Source organism: Vespa velutina, chromosome 14, assembly GCF_912470025.1.
Source record: "Vespa velutina chromosome 14, iVesVel2.1, whole genome shotgun sequence".
Lineage (NCBI taxonomy): Eukaryota > Metazoa > Arthropoda > Insecta > Hymenoptera > Vespidae > Vespa > Vespa velutina.
Genome location: NC_062201.1, coordinates 3,854,838 through 3,874,998, shown reverse-complemented (window position 1 = coordinate 3,874,998; position 20,161 = coordinate 3,854,838). Strand labels below are relative to the sequence as shown.

At 37.2% G+C, this 20,161-nt stretch overlaps 1 protein-coding gene across 1 annotated transcript; it reads right to left on the bottom strand.

Moving 5' to 3' along the window:
- Nucleotides 1-11,678: 11,678 nt before the first annotated feature.
- Nucleotides 11,679-14,820, bottom strand: LOC124954145 (protein hairy-like). Its single transcript, XM_047506612.1, has 3 exons — nucleotides 14,156-14,820; nucleotides 13,741-13,836; nucleotides 11,679-13,510 (listed from the first exon to the last, which is right to left on the bottom strand). Exons 1-3 carry the CDS (start codon nucleotides 14,306-14,308, stop codon nucleotides 12,626-12,628), a joined length of 1,134 nt encoding a protein of 377 aa, XP_047362568.1. The 5' UTR covers nucleotides 14,309-14,820; the 3' UTR covers nucleotides 11,679-12,625.
- Nucleotides 14,821-20,161: the final 5,341 nt, after the last annotated feature.

Here is a 20,161-nt window from a genome sequence, read left to right as displayed (position 1 = left end):
TCAGGCTGTACGAATTGGCCGATCGTTAACACCTCCGTACATGAGAGCAAAATTAGTCACTCGTATTATTTGCATGCGACGTGTTTTTACCAATTACAATAATAAAGACGGAAAGGTAGAGAATAGAAAAAGAGAGAGAGAGAGAGAGAGAGAGAGAGAGAGATTGGTTCTGCGTGCACGCGTGCGTTGCATGCGTGCGTGCATGCGTGCGTGCATGCGTTTCGAAGTACCAGTGGCTTGTGTACGCGCGACTTACGACGTCCCACAACGCATCGGCCAAGAGAAGAGAAGAGGAGGGGAGGAATAGGAGGAGGAGGAGGAGGAGGACGATGACGACGACGACGACGACAATGTGTGGGCATTGTGAAGTGTGGGTTCGGCCACAGCTTTTAAGCGCGTGTCGTATTTGGCGATACGTTCGACTAACCGTGTACGTGTGGGTTCCGAAGGTGGACCTTTAGTAGCTTTCTGAGTTCCAGAACTTGAAAGAGAATATGTATAATATTATTATTCTCGAAAATGAATTATTATAATGAATTTTATTCAAATCGATTTCGAAAGTTATCGATGATTCACTATTTTTCAATCCAAAGACATCATTGTTTTAACGCACACATATCTTTTTTTTTTGCGGAATATTTAAAAAAAATTTGTATCACTTTTCATTGAGATCGAACATTCATTATATAAAAATTTTCAAGACGAACTTTATTCTAGACAATTTATCGTTTTAACAAATATAACAAGTATTTCGAAAAAGAAATAATTTACACGTTCATCGCGAAAAAGCATTAAAAATGGAGAGAGAAATGATGGATATATCGCGTTCGATATTTCTCGTTGTTACACACGACCAGCATGCAAATTGGAATGCGTGTGGGCTACGTCTCGAGTTATACACATACATAAAGGCGTATGTAAGTGAGACAAACGTATGACTCGTTAAAAAAATGTGTTTGGCGCCGTCGTATTTTTCCCATCGGCTTGATGCTAAATCCGTCATCGGAAATACGAGTCATTTGTTTTCGGACCTTGCTGGGTAACAATGGATCACTATACTTGCAAATGATATTCCGAACGAAAAAATACATGTACTAACAATAACTACGTTTGTTTCACGTTAAAAAAATGTTCGAATTTTATAGAAAATTATTGTATAAAAAGATTCCTTTTAATATTCTTTTTCGTCAACAACATAAAATCATCTTTCTTTCTTTTATTCTTTTATTTTTAATCCATTACATATTCCATAGGGTATAGCAATTATTAAAAAATTAGAATCACTTTGAAGATAAATTTAAGTTTTGTATATATATATATATGTATATATATTCGTATGTTAATATCACAGAAATAATGAAATTCCAAATGTTTCTTTGGCATTTTAAAATTACCGAGATAAGCTCTCAGAATTTTCCATTATCAGTATTAAATATATATATATACATATATATATATATATATACGATACATACGACGAAAACATATATGACTGGTTTAACGGCAAAAATACTTAAAGAATTACGACAAAACGTGAAGAAAAGGTACGTTTGGAAATGTTGGAAACGTTTCGTAACTCATATACACTCTTCTTTCCTCTCTCTCTCTCTCGTATGGAAACACCTGTTCAAATGTGGTGGCTCTCTTTGAGGCGCCAAAGGTCGTCGATCGAAACGCGTTTGTGTGTCGATATCCCACGCGACGAATCGAAAAGAAAGAACTCTTGCAATCGATTTACGAACGAAAGGACGAAGAAATTCAGCCTCCGTCGCGGTTCACTCCGACGGAAAGTATCTGCGGTTATCGCGTACAACACAAGAGCGAGATATACGACGAAGAAGGAAAGGACAAGGAGTCTCCTTTAAAGCCTACGCTACGGAACTCTACGTTCTCTGTGTGCCGGCCCACTTGAAGTTACTGCCAAGTAAAAGGGAGATACGAGAAGCGAGACGGAGAGAGAGAGAGAGAGAGAGAGAGAGAGAGAGAGAGAGAGAGAAAGGAGTCTGCGAGGACGAGGCGATCCAACTTGGAAACTCTCCTTCGAAAGACCGCCGAAGGCGATCCCACGATTTGTCGTTTAATTGGACATCCTTCGCCTCTTCTTCGTCCATTTCTTATCCTCTTTTATTTTTTCTCTCTTTTCCTTTTCTTATCCTTTCCTCTCCTTTATTTCAATCTCTTTTAACTTTTTACCAAGTTCGATAAATCGACATTCGAACAAGTCGATTACAGGGAATATCCAACCCTTTTATTTTCGTATCAATCGAAGTTCGCAAGGAATAATCGTTTTCGTTTCAATGACACATAAAATCGATCATCAGCTATCTTTTGTAAATTCTTCTTGTAGCTTCTTACTTTTGCATGGATTAAATCGAGTATATTTCTTCTGCTAAAAAGACAGACAGAGAGAGAGAGAGAGAGAGGGAGAGAGAGAAAAGAAAAGAAAATAAAGGAAGTGATAAAGATAGAAGGGGAAAAAGAACAGAGTAGAACGTGCTGGCAAGTTGAAATGAACTGTAACACGTAATAAGAATCACAAAGAAGCAGCAGCTGCTAGAGCAGATCGAGTCAATATTTGATACACTGGCTTTCCTTGTCCTCTGACCAGTTTCGAAGGGCTGAGCCTTCGATCGGGCCCTGCCTTTCCTCTTCGAAAAGGGAAAGAGGGAAAGAGGGGAAGGGTAAAGGGAATTCAGTTTCGAACTCGCATTCCTCCCACTTTTTATCAGGACGACAGCGGCCATATCGCAGGAAACGTTTCACGATCAAACGCCAATACAAGGTTCCGATCGGAGTCAGGGATCGGCTCGAACGATCGGACGACAAAAGGTGCCTTTGCCTCTCTTGCCTACGGTTAAAAGAGAGAGAGAGAGAGAGAGAGAGAGAGGGCTGCTATTTCAAACGGAGGGGGACCTATGGCGGGTGGTAAAAAAACGGGAAGACATTAATAACTCGACACACTGCCGCTTTGCCGAGGGTAAAGAAACGGACGGATACGTCGATGCCCGATAAATATCTTTCTCGTGTTATCGTCAAGAAATTTGTATCTTTCTCTCTTCTATCCCTTCCTCGTATTATATGTAGAAGGGTTTCTAAATCCCTTTTATATTTTATCGTATTTCTATCGAACATATCGAATAAAGAAAAATGATAAGGTTCTTCTTATTTTTATAAACTCATTATTAACGATAGATACGATTTAATGTTATATTCATATTTGAAAATTAATATCGATCTCTTCTTAATCTTTATTAATATTGTCTTTAATAATACAACTTTTAACTTGAAGTAATGGTAAAATTCTAATAGAAAATAATCTCTTAATGAAATTATTAGTATGCCATTCGATAGAATTTTTATTTAGAGATAAAATTGATAATGAGTTTTGAAAGAGAGTTTGCATATTGGGAATTGACATGAATAAGAGGAAATGAGAGAATGAGACTGAGCGAGAGAGATAGGTAGAGAGAAAGAGAGAGAGAGAGAGAGAGAGAGAGAGAGAGAGGGAGAGAGGGAGGATAAGAATTCAGTGAAGGTAGGCGCGTGACGAATCCGTCCTCGAAGTCCGCATCTAGATTCACTTTTTTCGATGCACCCCGAGCGAACGAACGACCGTGGGACGTCGACGTTCGCCGCGCACCAAATATGTCCGTTTGCGAAACCGCATTTTCGTCCGTTTTTTGCCGCCGGATGAATTATCGAAGCGGTCGCGGAATCCCGAAAGCCAGTGACCCGCGGTGACTCTTGATCCAACCGGATCTCACGATCCAGCTGTGCCTACCTTCCCTCTCTTTCTCTCTCTCTCTCTCTCTCTCTCTCTCTTTCTCTCTTACTCTCTCTCTTACTCTCTCTCTCTCTCTCTCTCTTTGCGTCCCTCACACCCCCTTCCCTTTCCCGATATATACGTCTTGCCTTCGGCAACCACTTCGATTACCCTTTCTTTCCTTCGACATCGAAAATCAACGATCGTGCGTTTCTTCGAGCTACAAGTCGATCAAGAAACTTTCCTTCGCGATAAATTATATCGATCTCGCGATCGATCATGTGTTCTGATATTAAGATTAACTTGAAATATTTAATAGGGAAATATAAGAAATATAATTTCTAATCAAATGTCCCATGAAAATTTTGTCTATGTTATCGATACGCGTAAAAAAAAAAAAACACCCCGCGTAAGAACTAATAATTTATATAAATGATACAATTAATGTGTCCGTATATATATATATATATATATATATGTGTGTGTGTGTGTGCGCGCGTATTTATAAATGAATAAAAATTTCTTGATAAATATATCTAGGAATCGATTATTCCCTTTCATACGTCGGACTTCTTGTTGACTCGATTCACTTCCAAGTATAATACTTAGTTATAGTACGTGAGTATAGAAAGAGACAGATTATTATCATTGAAGCGTTTAACAAGTCGGCGCACCCACGAGCGCCGATGCTCGCGTTAAAAGCTCGGCAATGCGGTCTAATAACTCTCGAAGGCGCGTGCGAGACTACATCGATGGTGGTGAAGGAGGAGAAGGAAGAGGAGGAGGAGGAGGAGGAGGAGGAGGAGGAAAAAGAAGGAAGGAGGATGGTGGAAGGAAGAGGAGGAGAATTAAAAGGAGAAAGAGGAAAAGAGAGTGAGGGAGGAGGGATGGGGAAAAAGAGAAAGACTACGACCATGTCGGCGTTTGCTTATGATTATTAAGATTACCATTTATACCACCTTAGACTGGATAAGCTTAATATGTATTCCCGTATTTACAACACATAGAAAATACGTACATGTTGTGTTTCTGTGTGGGTCGAGAAACCGGAGTTATTTATGAAGTGTGCGAGCCAAGGCGCGGACCGTACCACGTCGCATATCTGATGCTCTTATTTCGTAGTTTGCTCTCGACGCGTACTACACGTACCTTAACGTACGTGCCGGGCTAAGTTAGAAAACGGAGACACGTGCGCTTTACTCGTTCCTTAAATTTAAAACTACATGTTAGAATCGGCTTTCCGTGGTTTCACGTTTGAATGTACTAGTATCTAAAACTCATTATCTATCTGATCGATCGTCGATCGTTTATACGATATCCTAATGATATCTACTGCGGGATTTCTTTTTCTCTGTTTTTTTTTTTTCCTTCTTTTTTCCCTTTTTTTTCTTTTTTTTCTTTTTTTTTTTTTTTTCAACGACACGAGTTAGCATTGTTCGTAAAAAGAGTATTGTGTAATATTCTTTTTTATGAATCGTTATTAACAATTGTCATTTCTTTTTACTGTTTCTTTTCTTTTCTTTGGTTTTGTTTTGTTCGTTTTTGGGATTTTTTTTTTTTTTTTTTTTTTTTTTTTTTTTTTTTTTTTTTTTATAATAATCGAATACACGAAGATCTTTTGTGTGAGTGATTACACATTGAAGAGATTTACTATGACTTTTTTTATTAGAAAAGAAAAAAAAAAGAAAAGAAAGAAAAAAAGCTAATTATATCCATTTATGAAATATCAACAACGAATCTATGTGCTATTAGCTGAATATTATTTTATTAATCAGCAAATAGTTTTGTGTATCTCGATAAATCAGTCGTCGTGTTAACTCAATATGAGTAGCCGATATGAGAAGAAATCGAAAAACCCTTAAAATATAGTTAACGGATCGTAAAGGCTGACCACTAATGGCAATTTGCACCTGGTCCAATAAGTATTAATCCCCTCTTTTCACTTTCTTTCTCTCTCTCTCTCTCTCTCTCGCGTGGTAAATCCCTTCAGCCAAGGTTCGAATTCGATCATAGCTTTGTACTCGTAAAAACGTATCCCCGGTAGTTAATTAAGATCTCTTCGCACAGCGGGACACGTACACGCGCCGAGTTAATGAAATTCTTCATTTCCACGAGACAGTTGGGAGTCGTTCTGTTCGATCGATCGATTTCCTTTTAAAGCGTGCAAACGACCAATTTAACGTGCATCTTTATCGATCATGAAGATGAAAGTGGAATTAAAGTTATCTTATTTTTCTAGGAGTTGAAAATATCTTTTTGTCTTTTTTCTTTTTTAATATTCTAATGTTCAAAATCGTTAAACGTTAAGTGTAATAGTACCTGCTGAATGAAAAAACAACAAGAAAAAAACAAAAAAACGAAAGAAAACGAAAAGAAAAAAAGCAAACGAAAAAAGAAAAGAAGAACAAAAAAAGAAGACAAAGATCTTCCAAAGATAATCTAAAACGAATATAAAGACGAAAAAGACGAAAGAAGAGAGAGAGAGAGAGAGATGGAGAGGGAGTAAGAGGGAAAGAGGGAGAGAGATAAGCATCAAAGGAAAGGAAGAATGAGTATCAGTCGACTCGGATCAAGGAGAAGAGGTTGGTCTTCTCTGAGCATACGTCGTACGTACGTACATACGTCAATCACTCGGTGAATTCAAACGGCAAACTGCAACGGCAGAAACGCAAGAAACTGTCGTACCTTTCCTCCCCATCTGAATCCAACGAGAATCGTTCTGCCGACGGCGTACAAACAGACAATAACGAAAGGAACGTTCGGAATAAATTCTCGATCGTAGGTATTCGTATCTACCTCGAAAGTTCAAAGTCCGTTCCCTCGGAGACATACATAAATTCGAAGATCGATAAGTCGATTCGATCTCGTTCCTTTTTTTTTACTTTTCTTTTTGCTTCTCCTTTATTTTTTTGTTATTTTTTTTTTTTTTTTTTTTTTTTTTTTTTTTTTTGTTTTTTTTTTTTGGTTTTTTTTTTTTTTTTTTAAGAGAGAGAGATAGAGAGAGATTGGAAAATCGTATTTGATCGACAAAAATATATTTTGGTAGTTGATTGCAAGAGAAACGTTGCATCTCTTTAAAGAAATGAGACCACCATGGTATTCGCTTCATCAGATTCGATTCGATTACTCAGCGTCTGGCATTGAATACCTTCGGACGTTCCTTCGTATCACGTAATATCGTCGAGACGTTGTAAAAGTAGTATTCAGCAAAAGTACATCGATAAGTATTCAAAAAAAAACAGAGAGAGAGAGAGAGAGAGAGAGAGAGAGAAAGAGAAAAAGAGAAAGAACTGGTCTCAATCATTTCAATCGATTACATATGGATTCTTCTTTAGTGATACAATCCAAACTATTGAACTTTAATCGAGCTGTGAGTATCTAGGCTGAACGATATGATCTAATTCTTTGAAACGGATTTTTTCTTTTTTCTTTTTCCTGGTTTTTTCTTTCTTTTTTTTCCTTCTTTTTTTTCTTTTTTTTTTTTTTTTTTTTCTTTTTATCGAAGAATTTAAAAGTCTAGTGAGAAAGAACATGTAGATATCTTTCTTTGTGTGTTAGTATTCTTTGTCTTTTGATAAAAAAGATTGATAGGGTACATTCACTCGATAGTTCAAATTTTTATATGACATTATTATTATTATTATTATTATTATTATTATTATTATTATTATTAATATTGTTATTATTATTGTTATTATTATTGTTATTATTATTATTATTATTATTTCAAAATTTTTTTTTAGGATGAAATAAAAGATGTTCAGACTCGGTTCGGTCCAAGTTAACATCGTCACGAGACGTCGAGCACAAGCCATACGAATAATAGAAAAGAGAGGAAGAGAGAAAGAGAGGGATCGCGTGAGACCCCCCACACTTGTGCCGTTCACGAGCGCGACGGCGCGTGTCAACCTTGCCTTGTCCTTGAAACCACGCGACCGCGACCGTATGCCAAGTCGAAGTAGCTTGCTACTACTAAACGCGCTTTCTCGCGTGTAAGAGAACGTCCGTCATTCTTCCTGTCTCTTTCTCTTTCTCTTACTCTCTCTATCTCTCTCTCTCTCTCTCTCTCTATCTATCTCTCTCTCTCTATCTTCCTTTCTTTCTCTCTATATCTCTCTCTGTCTTTCGTATGACTTTTTATTTTAGAGATAAAAGATTCTTAAAAGTGATGAAGAAAATTTACATTTCGTTGTTTTAATAAAATAATAAGATCTATCGAGATATATTCATATATATATATACTAATTAATAAATTACTCCGTTAATTATGATACTAAATATTAATCATCTAACGATCTGAATTATTAATTTCTATTTATTTATATTAATTATGTGATATGATATATGATAAATAATTTGAGATTGAATAGAAATTAATGGATATCATCCATTTAGGTTACTAATGGATAATTTTCCTTTGATTTTAATTGGGATTTAGAGAAAAGAGGAGATAAAAAAAAGAATTACATTGTTTCCTTGCTATAACACTGAGTGTAATTAAATAATACCAACTCATGGTATAATTAAATATATAAAAATAATCAGTCATCGCCGGTCTGAAAAACATTTAAACAGAGTATCTTGATTTTTCAGTGCAAAAGATCATGTAAATTTATATATATGTATATATATATATATATATATATATATATATATATATATGTATTATATATATATATATACATGTATATAGATGTATATATATATATATATACATATGTGATAGTATTACAAATTCCCTATCGTTTCATTATCCACGTTATCGAGCAAAGCACGCGGACACTTATTCGCGATTGTGAAACTTTCCTCTGTCTATCGGTAATTGACCTTTGCGTTTGCCCGATTATAGCAATGATAATTTCATGCCGCGTGATGCGTCTCCGGCTGGTCGTTTAGCGGACTATACCAACGTAAACGGTCAACATACGTTGTGACCAATATTACTAGTAAACAGGTGGGAATTATCCAACATTGTAATAGAATTCTACACTATCTTCTATAGTAAACGTATTACCTAGGTCGTTCAAATAAATATCTATACTCCTCTTCCTCATTTTTTCTTTTCTTTTTTTTTTCTTTTTACACAGACACACACACACACATATGTATATATATATATATGTATAAAATGTAGGAAATGACATTTTCGAATTTAAAAGGAAAAACCCATCTAATTTAAATTCAATTGATATATGTTAATAGTCGCATAAATTAAAAGCATTAAAAAAGAACATTTTAATATTTCGAACTGTAATTACAAACAGGCAAAGATACTTATACTATTATTTCTAATTTTAATATTTATCAATAAATGCTTGATGATAATTGAATCGATCGCTTGAATTAATCACAAATATGATATATTGAAATATATCATATTATTTATTATATAGTATTATAATATTTCTATATATAATTATTTCTATTTAATAATGATAATTATCTTGGATTTGGTTATTCTATAGTTCAGTCATACGAGTGAAAAATATTCATGATGGAGAATGAACGAACGAACGAACGAACGAACGAACGAACGAACGAACTAAGGAACGAATGAATGTACGAACGAACGTAATTGCGGTTGGATCCGTGTGCTATGCAAAGAACCAATGACGACGCGTTCGAAATACATTAAGGAAATGGTTAAACGCAGTACGTGAGAGGGTAACACATATAAAAAAGGATAGATAGAGAGTGAGAAAGAGTGAGAGAGAAAGAGAGAAGTCGGTCTTGTCAGACATCGCTATCTCCTTCCTTCCATCTTTTTCTCTCATTCCGTCGCGAGACCTGTTTGTCGGAGACTTTACGTAACGCACGATAACCGAGCGAGTGGTCAGATAAACATGCTTCTAACTTCTCGTCGTTTACTCGCAAGAATGAGACGCGCATGGCTTGCCGGCAGTAAACGCGTGATCTACTGATTCCTTGTTTACTTCTACCTTTTTCTCTACCTTCGAGGGTTAACACAGCAAACAGTCTTGAAATCACTCGGAGATTAGGTTCATCGTACGTGTTTGTTTCCATCGTTTCTTGAACTCTTAAATGGAAGTGATTAGAAAATTAATATCACGTGATAGGACGATTTATTTATTTATTTACTTTCTTTTTCTCTCTCTCTTTTTTTTTTTTTTTTTTTTTTTTTTTTTATATCAATACTGGTGATAACAATTTTTTTTTCTTTTTTTTTCCTCTCAAGTGAAATTGCGTATTTGGAGTTAACAAACGACTTAGAACATTAAGTAAGCCGCTTGTATATATTTACGAGTACTTTTTCCTCTCTCTCTCTCTCTTTCTCTCTCTCTCTCTCTCTCTCTCTCTCTCTTTATTTCTTTTTCCTTTTTTTTTGCTTTTTTCTTTTTTATATTTATTTCAACCGACGAAAGAAGGAATTTCTCGTAGTTATCAGAACTCGCATATTTCATCCTTGACCCTCGTTTGCCTTGGCAAACGTGGGAGGAGTAGCTACGATCGTTGACGACGATAGATGATGAGAACTTCGTCGAAGAAACGGAAGGTGCCATGCAATTTGTCATTCGCATGTTTTGCGCCTGGCACGGTAGTCTCGTCTTCGTCCAGGTCACAAATTGCTGAGAGCTTGACGGAGATAGAATCAAGATGAGTTACTATTGCTTATAAGAGAATGAGAGAATGAGAGAGAGAGAGAGAGAGAGAGACAGTTGGAGAATGAGTAGAACGTTATGGTAATGAGAGTCTCGTCGATTTTTGCAAAGACTACGTTGAAATGGTCGATTATGGAGTTTACCACTTTAAGATTCGCTATTCGCCATCTGCTCGAAATCATTATCATAAGCATTTATGTATATCGGCTTCTTCTTTGCATGAACGTGACTAAAAAGTTTTTTTTTCTCTTTTTTTTTTTTTTTTTTTTTTTTTTTTTTTTTTTTTTTTCCTTATTTCTATTCCTAACACTTTCGAAGAACTAAATGTTTCATTGCCTTACCTGGAAAATGAATTGGAAAATATCGAGAGAGAGAGAGAGAGAGAGAAAAAGAGAGATTACTATAACTAATATTTTGTTAAGCCGCTTGTGGAAAGTCTTATCTGAGTCAAGCAACGTTGACGTTTTAATGGAAAATTACTAATGGCTGTTTGTATGGTAAAGGTTTAACACGCCGATAATAATTGCCATACGTGATTGGTCTTAGAAATGTGTTCTGGAAAGATACGATCAAGAAGTTTTATAGTCATCGGTTAAACATTATCATTATCTTTTCTTTAACTTCGTGAAATAACAATTTTTCTATGATCTAAAATAATTGTTATTTTTATTTTTAAATTTAATATCTTCGAACGCACATTTTTATCATAAGAGTTAAGAATTCGTTCCCTTCAAGGGAATGACCGGCCCAATGAAGGGCCTCAAAGTGTTCGAAGAAGTTCCACCAGAAGGCAGCAGGTTCTAAACATACTGGCCCTTGGATCCAACGCACCATGTTGTGAGAGAGAGAGAGAAAGAGAGAGAGAGAGAGAGAAAAAGATGGGAAGGGGGAAGAGATTTTGGGACTCCTGTTAAAACCCAATACGGCTTTCAGATCTTGCAGAAATATCAGAATCTGCCGTAAGGTGGCAGCAGTGCTTTGGTAGAAAAAGTTTCTTCAGTCTTGGTCAGTTTGATCTCGACGTGCAACGAGTAGGACGCAAGACATTCGTCGAGTCTCTCTCGTTCAGAATTGATAATATCGTTATCAGATTTTAACATTATCATCTATATATATATGTATGATCGATCGAATATTTCGATAATTAAATGATAAAAAATTATTTGATCAAATAATATTTGATTTTTTTTTTTTCTTTTTTTTTTTTACTTACTCCAGGAAATAGGACACATGGAATTTGTCGTGAAGGATATTGAGATTTATTTAAGGATTAATATCGAGAAACAAGACAATCGTAATGTTTACGAAAGAGATCAACATTTATTTTGATACTCTTGCAATAATAAGCGTCAGCTTTTTTTTTTCTATTTTGACAAATAGAAGATAATTATAAATTCAACATCTTTGCACTTAAATATAAATATAAATAGGATCGTACACACGCACACATACAATCGCAATTCTTTATCCGGCTCGATCGTATACTACATATTCTCACGATCATTTTTAGTTTTCACATAGTAAATCTACAGAGTCGTGGTTGTGTCGATTGGCATCGTATCTTGTCGATTGGGTGCCAATAACGCTATGTGTATATATATATATATATATATATATATATATATAAAATTTAATAAAAGAAAAAAAGAAGAAGAAGAAGAAGATAGAGGAAAAAAGGAGATGGGAAATAAGTAGATGAGAAAAATATAATAGAAAACATAATTAAACAGAATGGAAGACGTCGGTGATCTTGCTGTGTAAGGCACTTAAAAATACAATTCTAATTCTAAAAGGTATGTACACGAAAGGAAACAAAGAACAAAAAAAAAAGAGAAAAAAGAAAAAAAAAGTAAAAAAAAAAAAAAAAAAAAAAAAATAGAAAAAACTTATGAATTCTCTAAACTCATCGCGAAACGGAAATTAATCATTTTTTTTTCGCGCCTATCGATTCGTATCAACGAATTCGATAGGACACATGAACGTGGTACGTGTATTATTCGTAAGGCACTAGATAAGGCACCGCCTTGTTTGTTCGACAGTTTATCACACGCACTCGCGCAAAATTCATCGACATTCAACTCAATGTCCACGTACGATTGATCAACATGAACTCACGTACGGGGAATAAGAAAAGAAAGATAAGCGTGCGCAAGCGCAGGCGCAAGCGCAAGGAACATGTCCGTTCATCGAGAAAAAAAAATCAAACGAAATAGCACAAAAGTTCGTCTCACTGTACGGCACTTTACCACGGCCTCCATGGTTTGTCTTCGAGCTCGGGCATGACGCTTTTTCTCATTACGAGGGCAAGTGGTTTTTGCAAAGGTGGACTATAAACACGAGGATCGAATTCGGGATCGCTGGTATAACCATTAGCGGGAGAGGTAGCAACGTCCCGGTGACTATTGCCGGTTACATAGACGTTGGTAGGTGGTTGTTGTTCACGGAAAGCTGCTGGAGGTGCTTCGAAAGCAACTGGGCTTGCTGCTGAGGTGGAGGTCGAGCCGACGGAGGAAGAGGACGACGAGGAAGCTGATGCGGTACTGGCCGTTCTTTGTGGGATCGGTATGAGAGTAGGTAAAGGTGAACTAGGTGCTGGCGAGGATGATGGGGATGTCACTGGTGTTGCCTTAGCACCGGCAGGTAAAACCAACGCGATATCACCGTTCGGTAGCCTCGTTGGAACCAATTGCAAGCCCGTGCCATTTGCATTCGTAAAGAAAATCCCATTTGATTGTTGCACCTGAATTCTCGGCGTTGTATCTACTTGCGGTAGAATATGCACTTGCAGTTGAGTGGTCGGCGGTGCTGGTTGAACCGGCTGTTGATTAGCCGTCGTCGTTGTACTCGTCGTCGTCGTTGTCGTCGTCGTTTGACCAGGATTGTTACTCGTTTCCACTGGTCCTAGGCATGAGGCCAAGTGGGCCATCAGACGTCTCTTTACCGATGCGTCCAATCCGGGAAACCTGCCAACTTCGCCGGCACACTCCGTAAAGCCTGCACGGAATTTGTTCAAAACGTTTGGATCCGTCGCTGCGGCTAAGGCTACCTGTTGACGTTGTAACGTCTCCAGATGTTTCACCGTCATCTCAAGGATGTCCGCCTTTTCTAGTTTCGAATGTCTCGCTGGCTGTAAAAAAGAAAAAGAACAGAGAACGGTTAGCCGACGGTTCGGTCAGTTCGAATCGAATCGCATTTTCTTTTTTTCATTTTTTTCTTTTTTTTTTTTTTCAAAGATTTTAAAAAAGATAAGGAAAAAAGAAAAGGATAAGAAAATTAAACGATAACTTCCGAATTCTCTAATTCAATATGTTGATAATTTTAATGAATCAGGAGCAATGGGAAAGTACAAATACTCACGTCTTTTTTCATGGCATCGAGAATAAGGGTCTTCAGGTCGTTTAAACAGTTATTGATGCGGGCACGGCGTCTTTTCTCCATAATCGGTTTATTGCTCTGTAACAGAAATGAAACAGCAGGTCAGAGAGGGTATTCGGTATACGGAGGTGCGGGTTCAAGAGAGATGGGAAAGATTATCTTTTCGCTTTGTAAGTTTTCCATGAATGATTCGAAGAAAAATAGAACGGAAGAAAATTTTCAACGAGTATGAAAATTTTTGCAAGATTAAAATAAAAAAAAAATCTAATACAATCAAATTCGTTTAAGTTGCACTTAGGCGGAAACTAAATTTCGTTCGACGCGATAGATATTTATTTTATTTCTTTTTTTTTTTTTTTTTTTTTCTTTCCCCCCAAGACTAAAAAGGAACACTGACCCGTCGATTTTCTCCGGATCTTCTCGTAGTGGTCGTAGTCGTGGCAGTTTGCGCGGGTGGTTGTCCGGCTTCCTGAGGTACGTGTTGCGTGGGCGGCGTGGCGCCCACGGTGACGCCGCCGGTCGGCATCGTAGCACCCACTCCGGTCACCATTTCGACTTATCACAGAATTTCAATGGAGTGTTGAAAATGAAGGAAAATAGGCTCGATTCGAAGAATCGGAGTAAGCACACTGCACTGTTTTTTAATCCAAGTGAATTCAAAACGTAAAGATGATGATATGTCTCTTCTAACACTGTGATCACGAATGTCGAAGATAGAAATAGAAAAAGTCTACAGGAGTTTGCTACTTGGACTGGTCCTCTCTCTCTCTCTCTCTCTTTCTCTCTCTCTCTCTCTCTCTCTCCGTCTCTCCGTCTCTCCCTTTTAACAAACAAAGTTGAAAAAAGGGAAGATCGTCTTCTTGTCCACTATGTCTCTATCTCTATCTATCTATCTCTCTGTATATCGGTTGAAACTTCTATTTCTCGTGGCGGTCTAAAGCACAGTAGTACTAATAGTAGTAGTCTCTGACTGCTCGAAGCGATTGTCAGAGCTCGACTGACTACTACTCGAGGAAGAACGAGAGTCTTCTGTCGTGTTCAACGTTGGAGCGTGCCGGCCGACGTAGCGCTCGTTCCCGTCGAGTGCGGGTAGTAGGGGTAGAACTCAAAGTAGTGGGGATTGCGCGTGACGGTTTAACCTGGACCCTTTCCCTCCCCGCAACCCCGCTTTAGCCATACCCCTGCCCCTCCTGAAATTCCGTCGGTCGGACGGTCGCCTTTGAGGCTGTTCCCCACTCTCCCCATTCCCTCTTCTCTACACTCCTTCTTTTCTTCTCTTCTCTTCTCTTCGCGGCGACGTGACGGTCGCGGTCTACGGACCCCCGGCGGGCCCCTTCACGAGTCCGGCGAGAGCCTTTCCAGCGAAATTTTTCAAGTGGGGATAGTGCGCGCGCGCGCACGCGCCCCTCTGATCTTCGAACGGACGTCTTTTTATCGAAGTAGATAGAGAGAGAAAGAGTGAGAGAGAGAGAGAGAGAAGGAAAGAGGGGAATCTTCGTCGTAGATTAAAAAGTCTTATCGTGAACTATGTTCTTTGTAATTTTCTTGTCTCGCCATTTTCCTTCTTTCTCGTTTTGTTTCTTTTTCTCCGCTTTTCCTTTTCTTTTTCTTTCCTTCTTTTTTTTTTCCTTTTATCTTTTTCTTTTTTTTTTTTTTTTTTTTTTTTGACAGGTACCAAGGCGAGGTGGTGTTTTTCTGCCTTCGTGGAATACTCGTTTTGTTCGAGAAAACTGTAAGATCATCTCTCGTGGTCTCGAGGGAAAAACTTTGAAAATCTCCGAAGTACAGAAAATCCTAAGCGAAACGTTAAGTTGCCTTTGGATATTTTATATTGAAATAAATTATGCAATGTACTCAGTAAAGTTATCGTTATTAAAATTTCGACATTAGATGTATATTATCCCAATCTAATGTTTTAAAGGCACGAATATGAAAAAGGGAATATTAATTGGAAAATCGCACAATGTGATCGGATAAAAAAATGTATCTTCTTTTTATATATATATATATATATATATATATATATATATATAAAGAGAATAAATAAATAAATAAATAAATAAATAAATAAATATCGATTAAGTTTTTCGTATCTTAGGAAAAGAACAATAGTTACAACCTTCGTTTTACGTAACTGGCTATATATCTAACTATGCATCGAAAGGTCATTAAAACCGGATGGCTTGATCATTTGCGCATATGTATTTATGTATATGTATATATATATATATATATATATATATATATATATATATATATATGTACATGTATTAGATGTATCCGATCGATCGAAGTGGCAATAGTAATTTCAAAGCGAGCGACCACGCATACGCTCGAACGTCAGCCGCATATGTACGTCGGCGTCTACCAACAACGTCATCGGGTCTTATATCACGTTCTTCGAAAATAGCCGAGTGCCACCGCTTGAACTGACGCACGCGCGCGCGCGCGCGCGCACTCTGGCACGTGCCTGCGGCTACTTCTCTCTCTCTCTCTCTCTCTCTCTATCTCTCTCTCTCTATCTCTTTCTCTTTCACTATCTCTTTCTCACCAATCGAATTGCTTTTTATCTTTGCGACTGATTAACGCGCGTCATATCGTTTATCTCACGAATATGTACCACGTACATACATACATGTGTGAACTCCAGACGTATATTCAATTTTTTCTTGGGACTTTTGCAGCGTTGCTTACAATTAAAACGAATGACGGCAAAATCATCTCCGCGAAATAATTAGAGGGGAAGTATGAAATTTGTTTATGGTAACAAGATGCTTTGAGTATTACACGTCATTTATTCCTTCGTTGGAAAATTTTTTACGAGATACATACACATTGTATCCCTTTCTGTCTCCCTCTTTCTCTCTCTCCCTCTCTCGCGGTGGAAGTTTATAATGCCATTATCATCATCGCAATTTCATTTCAGTCTTACGAAAAGCATACGTGACATTCAATGTCTACGGGAGAGGTGATCTCTTAACCGGAAAAATATTCGCTTCTTTTTACGACTTTATTGATATCTTGACGTCAGTCATTTTTCGAAAACACCAATTCAAAGATCAGCGCTATCATTATAAACGCTTATACATAATACTTCATGAGAACAATTACCAAATGTCTGTATACAGTAAGAAATAATAATCTATTTGACATCAGGGTTAAATGAGAAAAAAAAAAAAACAAGAAAAAATAAAGGAAAAAGAAAACAAACGAAAGGAAAACAAAAAACATTAATGATTTTAAAGGGAAAAAATCAAGATAAATTTTGCATCGATAACATTTAATGGTATTATACGTATGTCATGAGTATACGCGTATATATGAATACGACAATAAGGGTTTTTGCAAAAATGGTAGGTCGAAGTGAAAAGAAAGAAAAACAAAGAAAAAGAAAGAAGGAAAAAGAAGAAGAGGAGAAAAGAAAAGAGGGGTAGTTCGTAGAAGTAAATACATACATTCGTAGATAGGTGCGACTAGGCATGTCTTGGATGATCCGAAAGGGGCGGGGAGGGAAGAGGAGAGGGTGGCGGTGGTGGTGGAGAGAAAAAAGGAAATAATTGAAAGGTAGAGAGAAGCGTGGCGAGGAGAGTGGAGGGATGGAAAGGTTTGAGTGGGGAGAGAAAAGGGCGCAGGAAGAGAAGGATTAACGCTTGGAAGGGATACGGAAGGGTGCCAGGTAGTAAGAACGAGAGAGATAGAACGATAGGACGCACGACGCTTTTAATGCGTAAAAGAGAGAGAAAGAATGAAAAAGAATGAGAAAGAGAGAGAGAGAGAGAGAGAGAGAGGGAGAGAAAGAGAAAGAGATAGAAAATTGGAAGGACCAATCGCGTATACGAGATTCGATGCGGCGTACGACGGACGCGAGTTCATTGGCGCACGCTTACCCCCACCATTAAATGCTACTCGAGGACGAGCGTGCCGCGCGCGTCGTATGCGTGGGTGGTGGGGGTGAGATCGTCATTCCGCTCGAAACGTTCGAGCGGTGCGGCCGCATCGTGTGGCGCGTGGGCCGCGTACGAGAAACGGTCACAAGGAAACGGGTTCTCTTTCTTGCTTTCGTTTGGAAGGGGGAAGAATCCACTCGTTTCAATATTCGTCTTTTTTTCTTCCTTTTTTTTTTTTTTTTTTTTTTTTTTTTTTTTTTTTTTTTTTTTTTTTTTTTTTATTATTATTATTATTTTATCTCGTATATAATCGACGATGCACAGTCCAAAATGATTTTTGAACCATTCTTATTACAAGGCTCTTTTCTTTTCTTCCCCCTTTTTTTTCTTTTCCTTTTTTTTTTTCTTTTCTCTTTTTTCTTTTTTCTTTAATGACAAATAATATATATTATCTCGAGTGTAATCGAATAGTATTCTTTTATATTGAAGTTATTCTTGTTATCTTGAAAAATGTTGCTGATAACGATGGTGCAAGACGTCTATACAAGATGATCTTCGATGTGTTAACGTTTAATTTTAACAAATAATAAATTTATTTGAGAAGTAGATTGTTTTTGTATATGATTTTTATTGTACTTTGTAATGTCATTGCAATAAGTTCTATATCGTTTGTTTCGTATTACAAAATTATATCGATTGTTGCAGTAAATATATACAATAACAACGTTAGGTATATGCATATGTTTATGTCGATTTTAATCATACCGAATATCTATTCGTTCAGTTAGATCAGGGTCAGGAAGGAAGAGTAGTATAAACGAAGGATCATAGAGATCGTGCTTCCATCTCTCGGAAGATGCTGTAGGTTTTTTCGCTGGACCAGGAAGCAACATCTTTCCGTTATCATCAACTATATCCCTGCGAAAGTGTCATGTAACTATGAAATATCTCTGGCATTTGTCAAGTTGATGACGTGTTTCGATATGAGATTTCTATATATCCGAGTTCAGAGAAAACATTCCATTGGCTTTCTGTTTCATTTTATCATTATTTATACGCGTAGAAATTATAACACGTAGAAGCGCGTTATAGTCAGTAATCTCGATTTCAGTATGTTGGAAATTAAACGATCACCTCTCGTTCTTATCTAAGATCCTTTGCAGCGAACACTCGACAGCCTTCACGTGCATACTTCTATGACTCACGAGCTCGTCTAGACGTTCCTTGGATAAGCATCGTGATACTTTATTCCACAGGTCTCACGTTAGCAACGCTAATCCCGACCTTTCACCTTTATACATATGTTCCTTTTCTTTTTTCTTTTTTTTTTCCTTTTTTCCTCTTCTTAGAATTACAAATCGTTTCGTTTCACGGACAATGCAAATCATTAAAATACGATTCCTTGCCAAAAGTTGTTCCTTGAATTTCGTCCGAAATTCTTAACGTTTCGATGGATGATATTTCAGTTTCGGTTTATTCCATAATTTTTTTTTTTTTTTACAAGAATAAGGAAATGACGTGAAGAAAGGAAGAAAAAAAAAAAAGAAAAAAGAGACAATATAATTCAAAACTTAACATATTATGAGATATTATAATTTTCCGTCCTTATCGATCAATTTCATTAACCATCATGTAAGCGTAGAATAGGTCAAGTTTCGTACGACGTCTAGCGAGCAAATTGGCAAACAGAAAAGGAATAGTTCAAGCGAGTTATAGGCTTCTGAAAATGAGCACCAACACCTGTTGCCAGTCGAGAGAACCCATGGAACTTCCCGTGACTCATTAGCTTTATGGAGTGCCGAGGTATTACGTAGGTCGCGGCTGGTAGGCATACAAAGGGCGGCACAGGGCGTTGTAGAATCTCGCGAACCTGGCTTTGCCTTTGCCTGAGGTCCACGCGGACATTAATATTCCCTTCCTGAAATATCAGATCGTCCAGAGAGTTTGCTTCTTTCATTCCTTCTTTCTTCTCTCTTTCTACCCTTTATTACATGGTACATCGAAAAATGAAGGATTTCGGTAGGTACGAAGCAATAATCTGATTTCGCAAGAATACACAAGCATCATATATGTTCTCTTTATTTCTCTTCCGCGATTTACACAACCCTCTGTTATCATATTCTTGCTCGTCATCTTGTTCGAAGGAGAAACACCATAATTGCAGACGTAATGCGTTCTCGTTACAACCAAGTTCTTCCTCGGGCTAAATTGGTAAAGAACGTTGAAGAAGAAGCAAGCTGCGACATTGTCTTACATGAAACATATATGTATTTATATGTGTGTACGTGCGTGGTATATATGTGTATATATGTGTGTATCTAGATTATTGATCTTTCATTCGATGAAACTTATTCTAGTCTCTACTATATTCTACTACAGAGATTCGTTGGATTTAAGGAATTTAAAAATGAAAAATTTCTTTTCGTGATCATTCCACGCAAAATGTCAAATGAGTTTTCTTTACGATGATTTTATTTTATTTCATTTTTGTACGACTACACAAATATTTGCCATTT

Bases quoted from the DNA above. Each gene is read 5' to 3' on its own strand.
- LOC124954145 (XM_047506612.1), bottom strand. From the start codon at position 14,308: ATGGTGACCGGAGTGGGTGCTACGATGCCGACCGGCGGCGTCACCGTG. The intron at 13,837-14,155 runs GTCAGTGTTCCT...TTTCTGTTACAG, and splicing joins GATCCGGAGAAAATCGACGG to AGCAATAAACCGATTATGGA. The intron at 13,511-13,740 runs GTGAGTATTTGT...TCTTTTTTACAG, and splicing joins TCGATGCCATGAAAAAAGAC to CCAGCGAGACATTCGAAACT.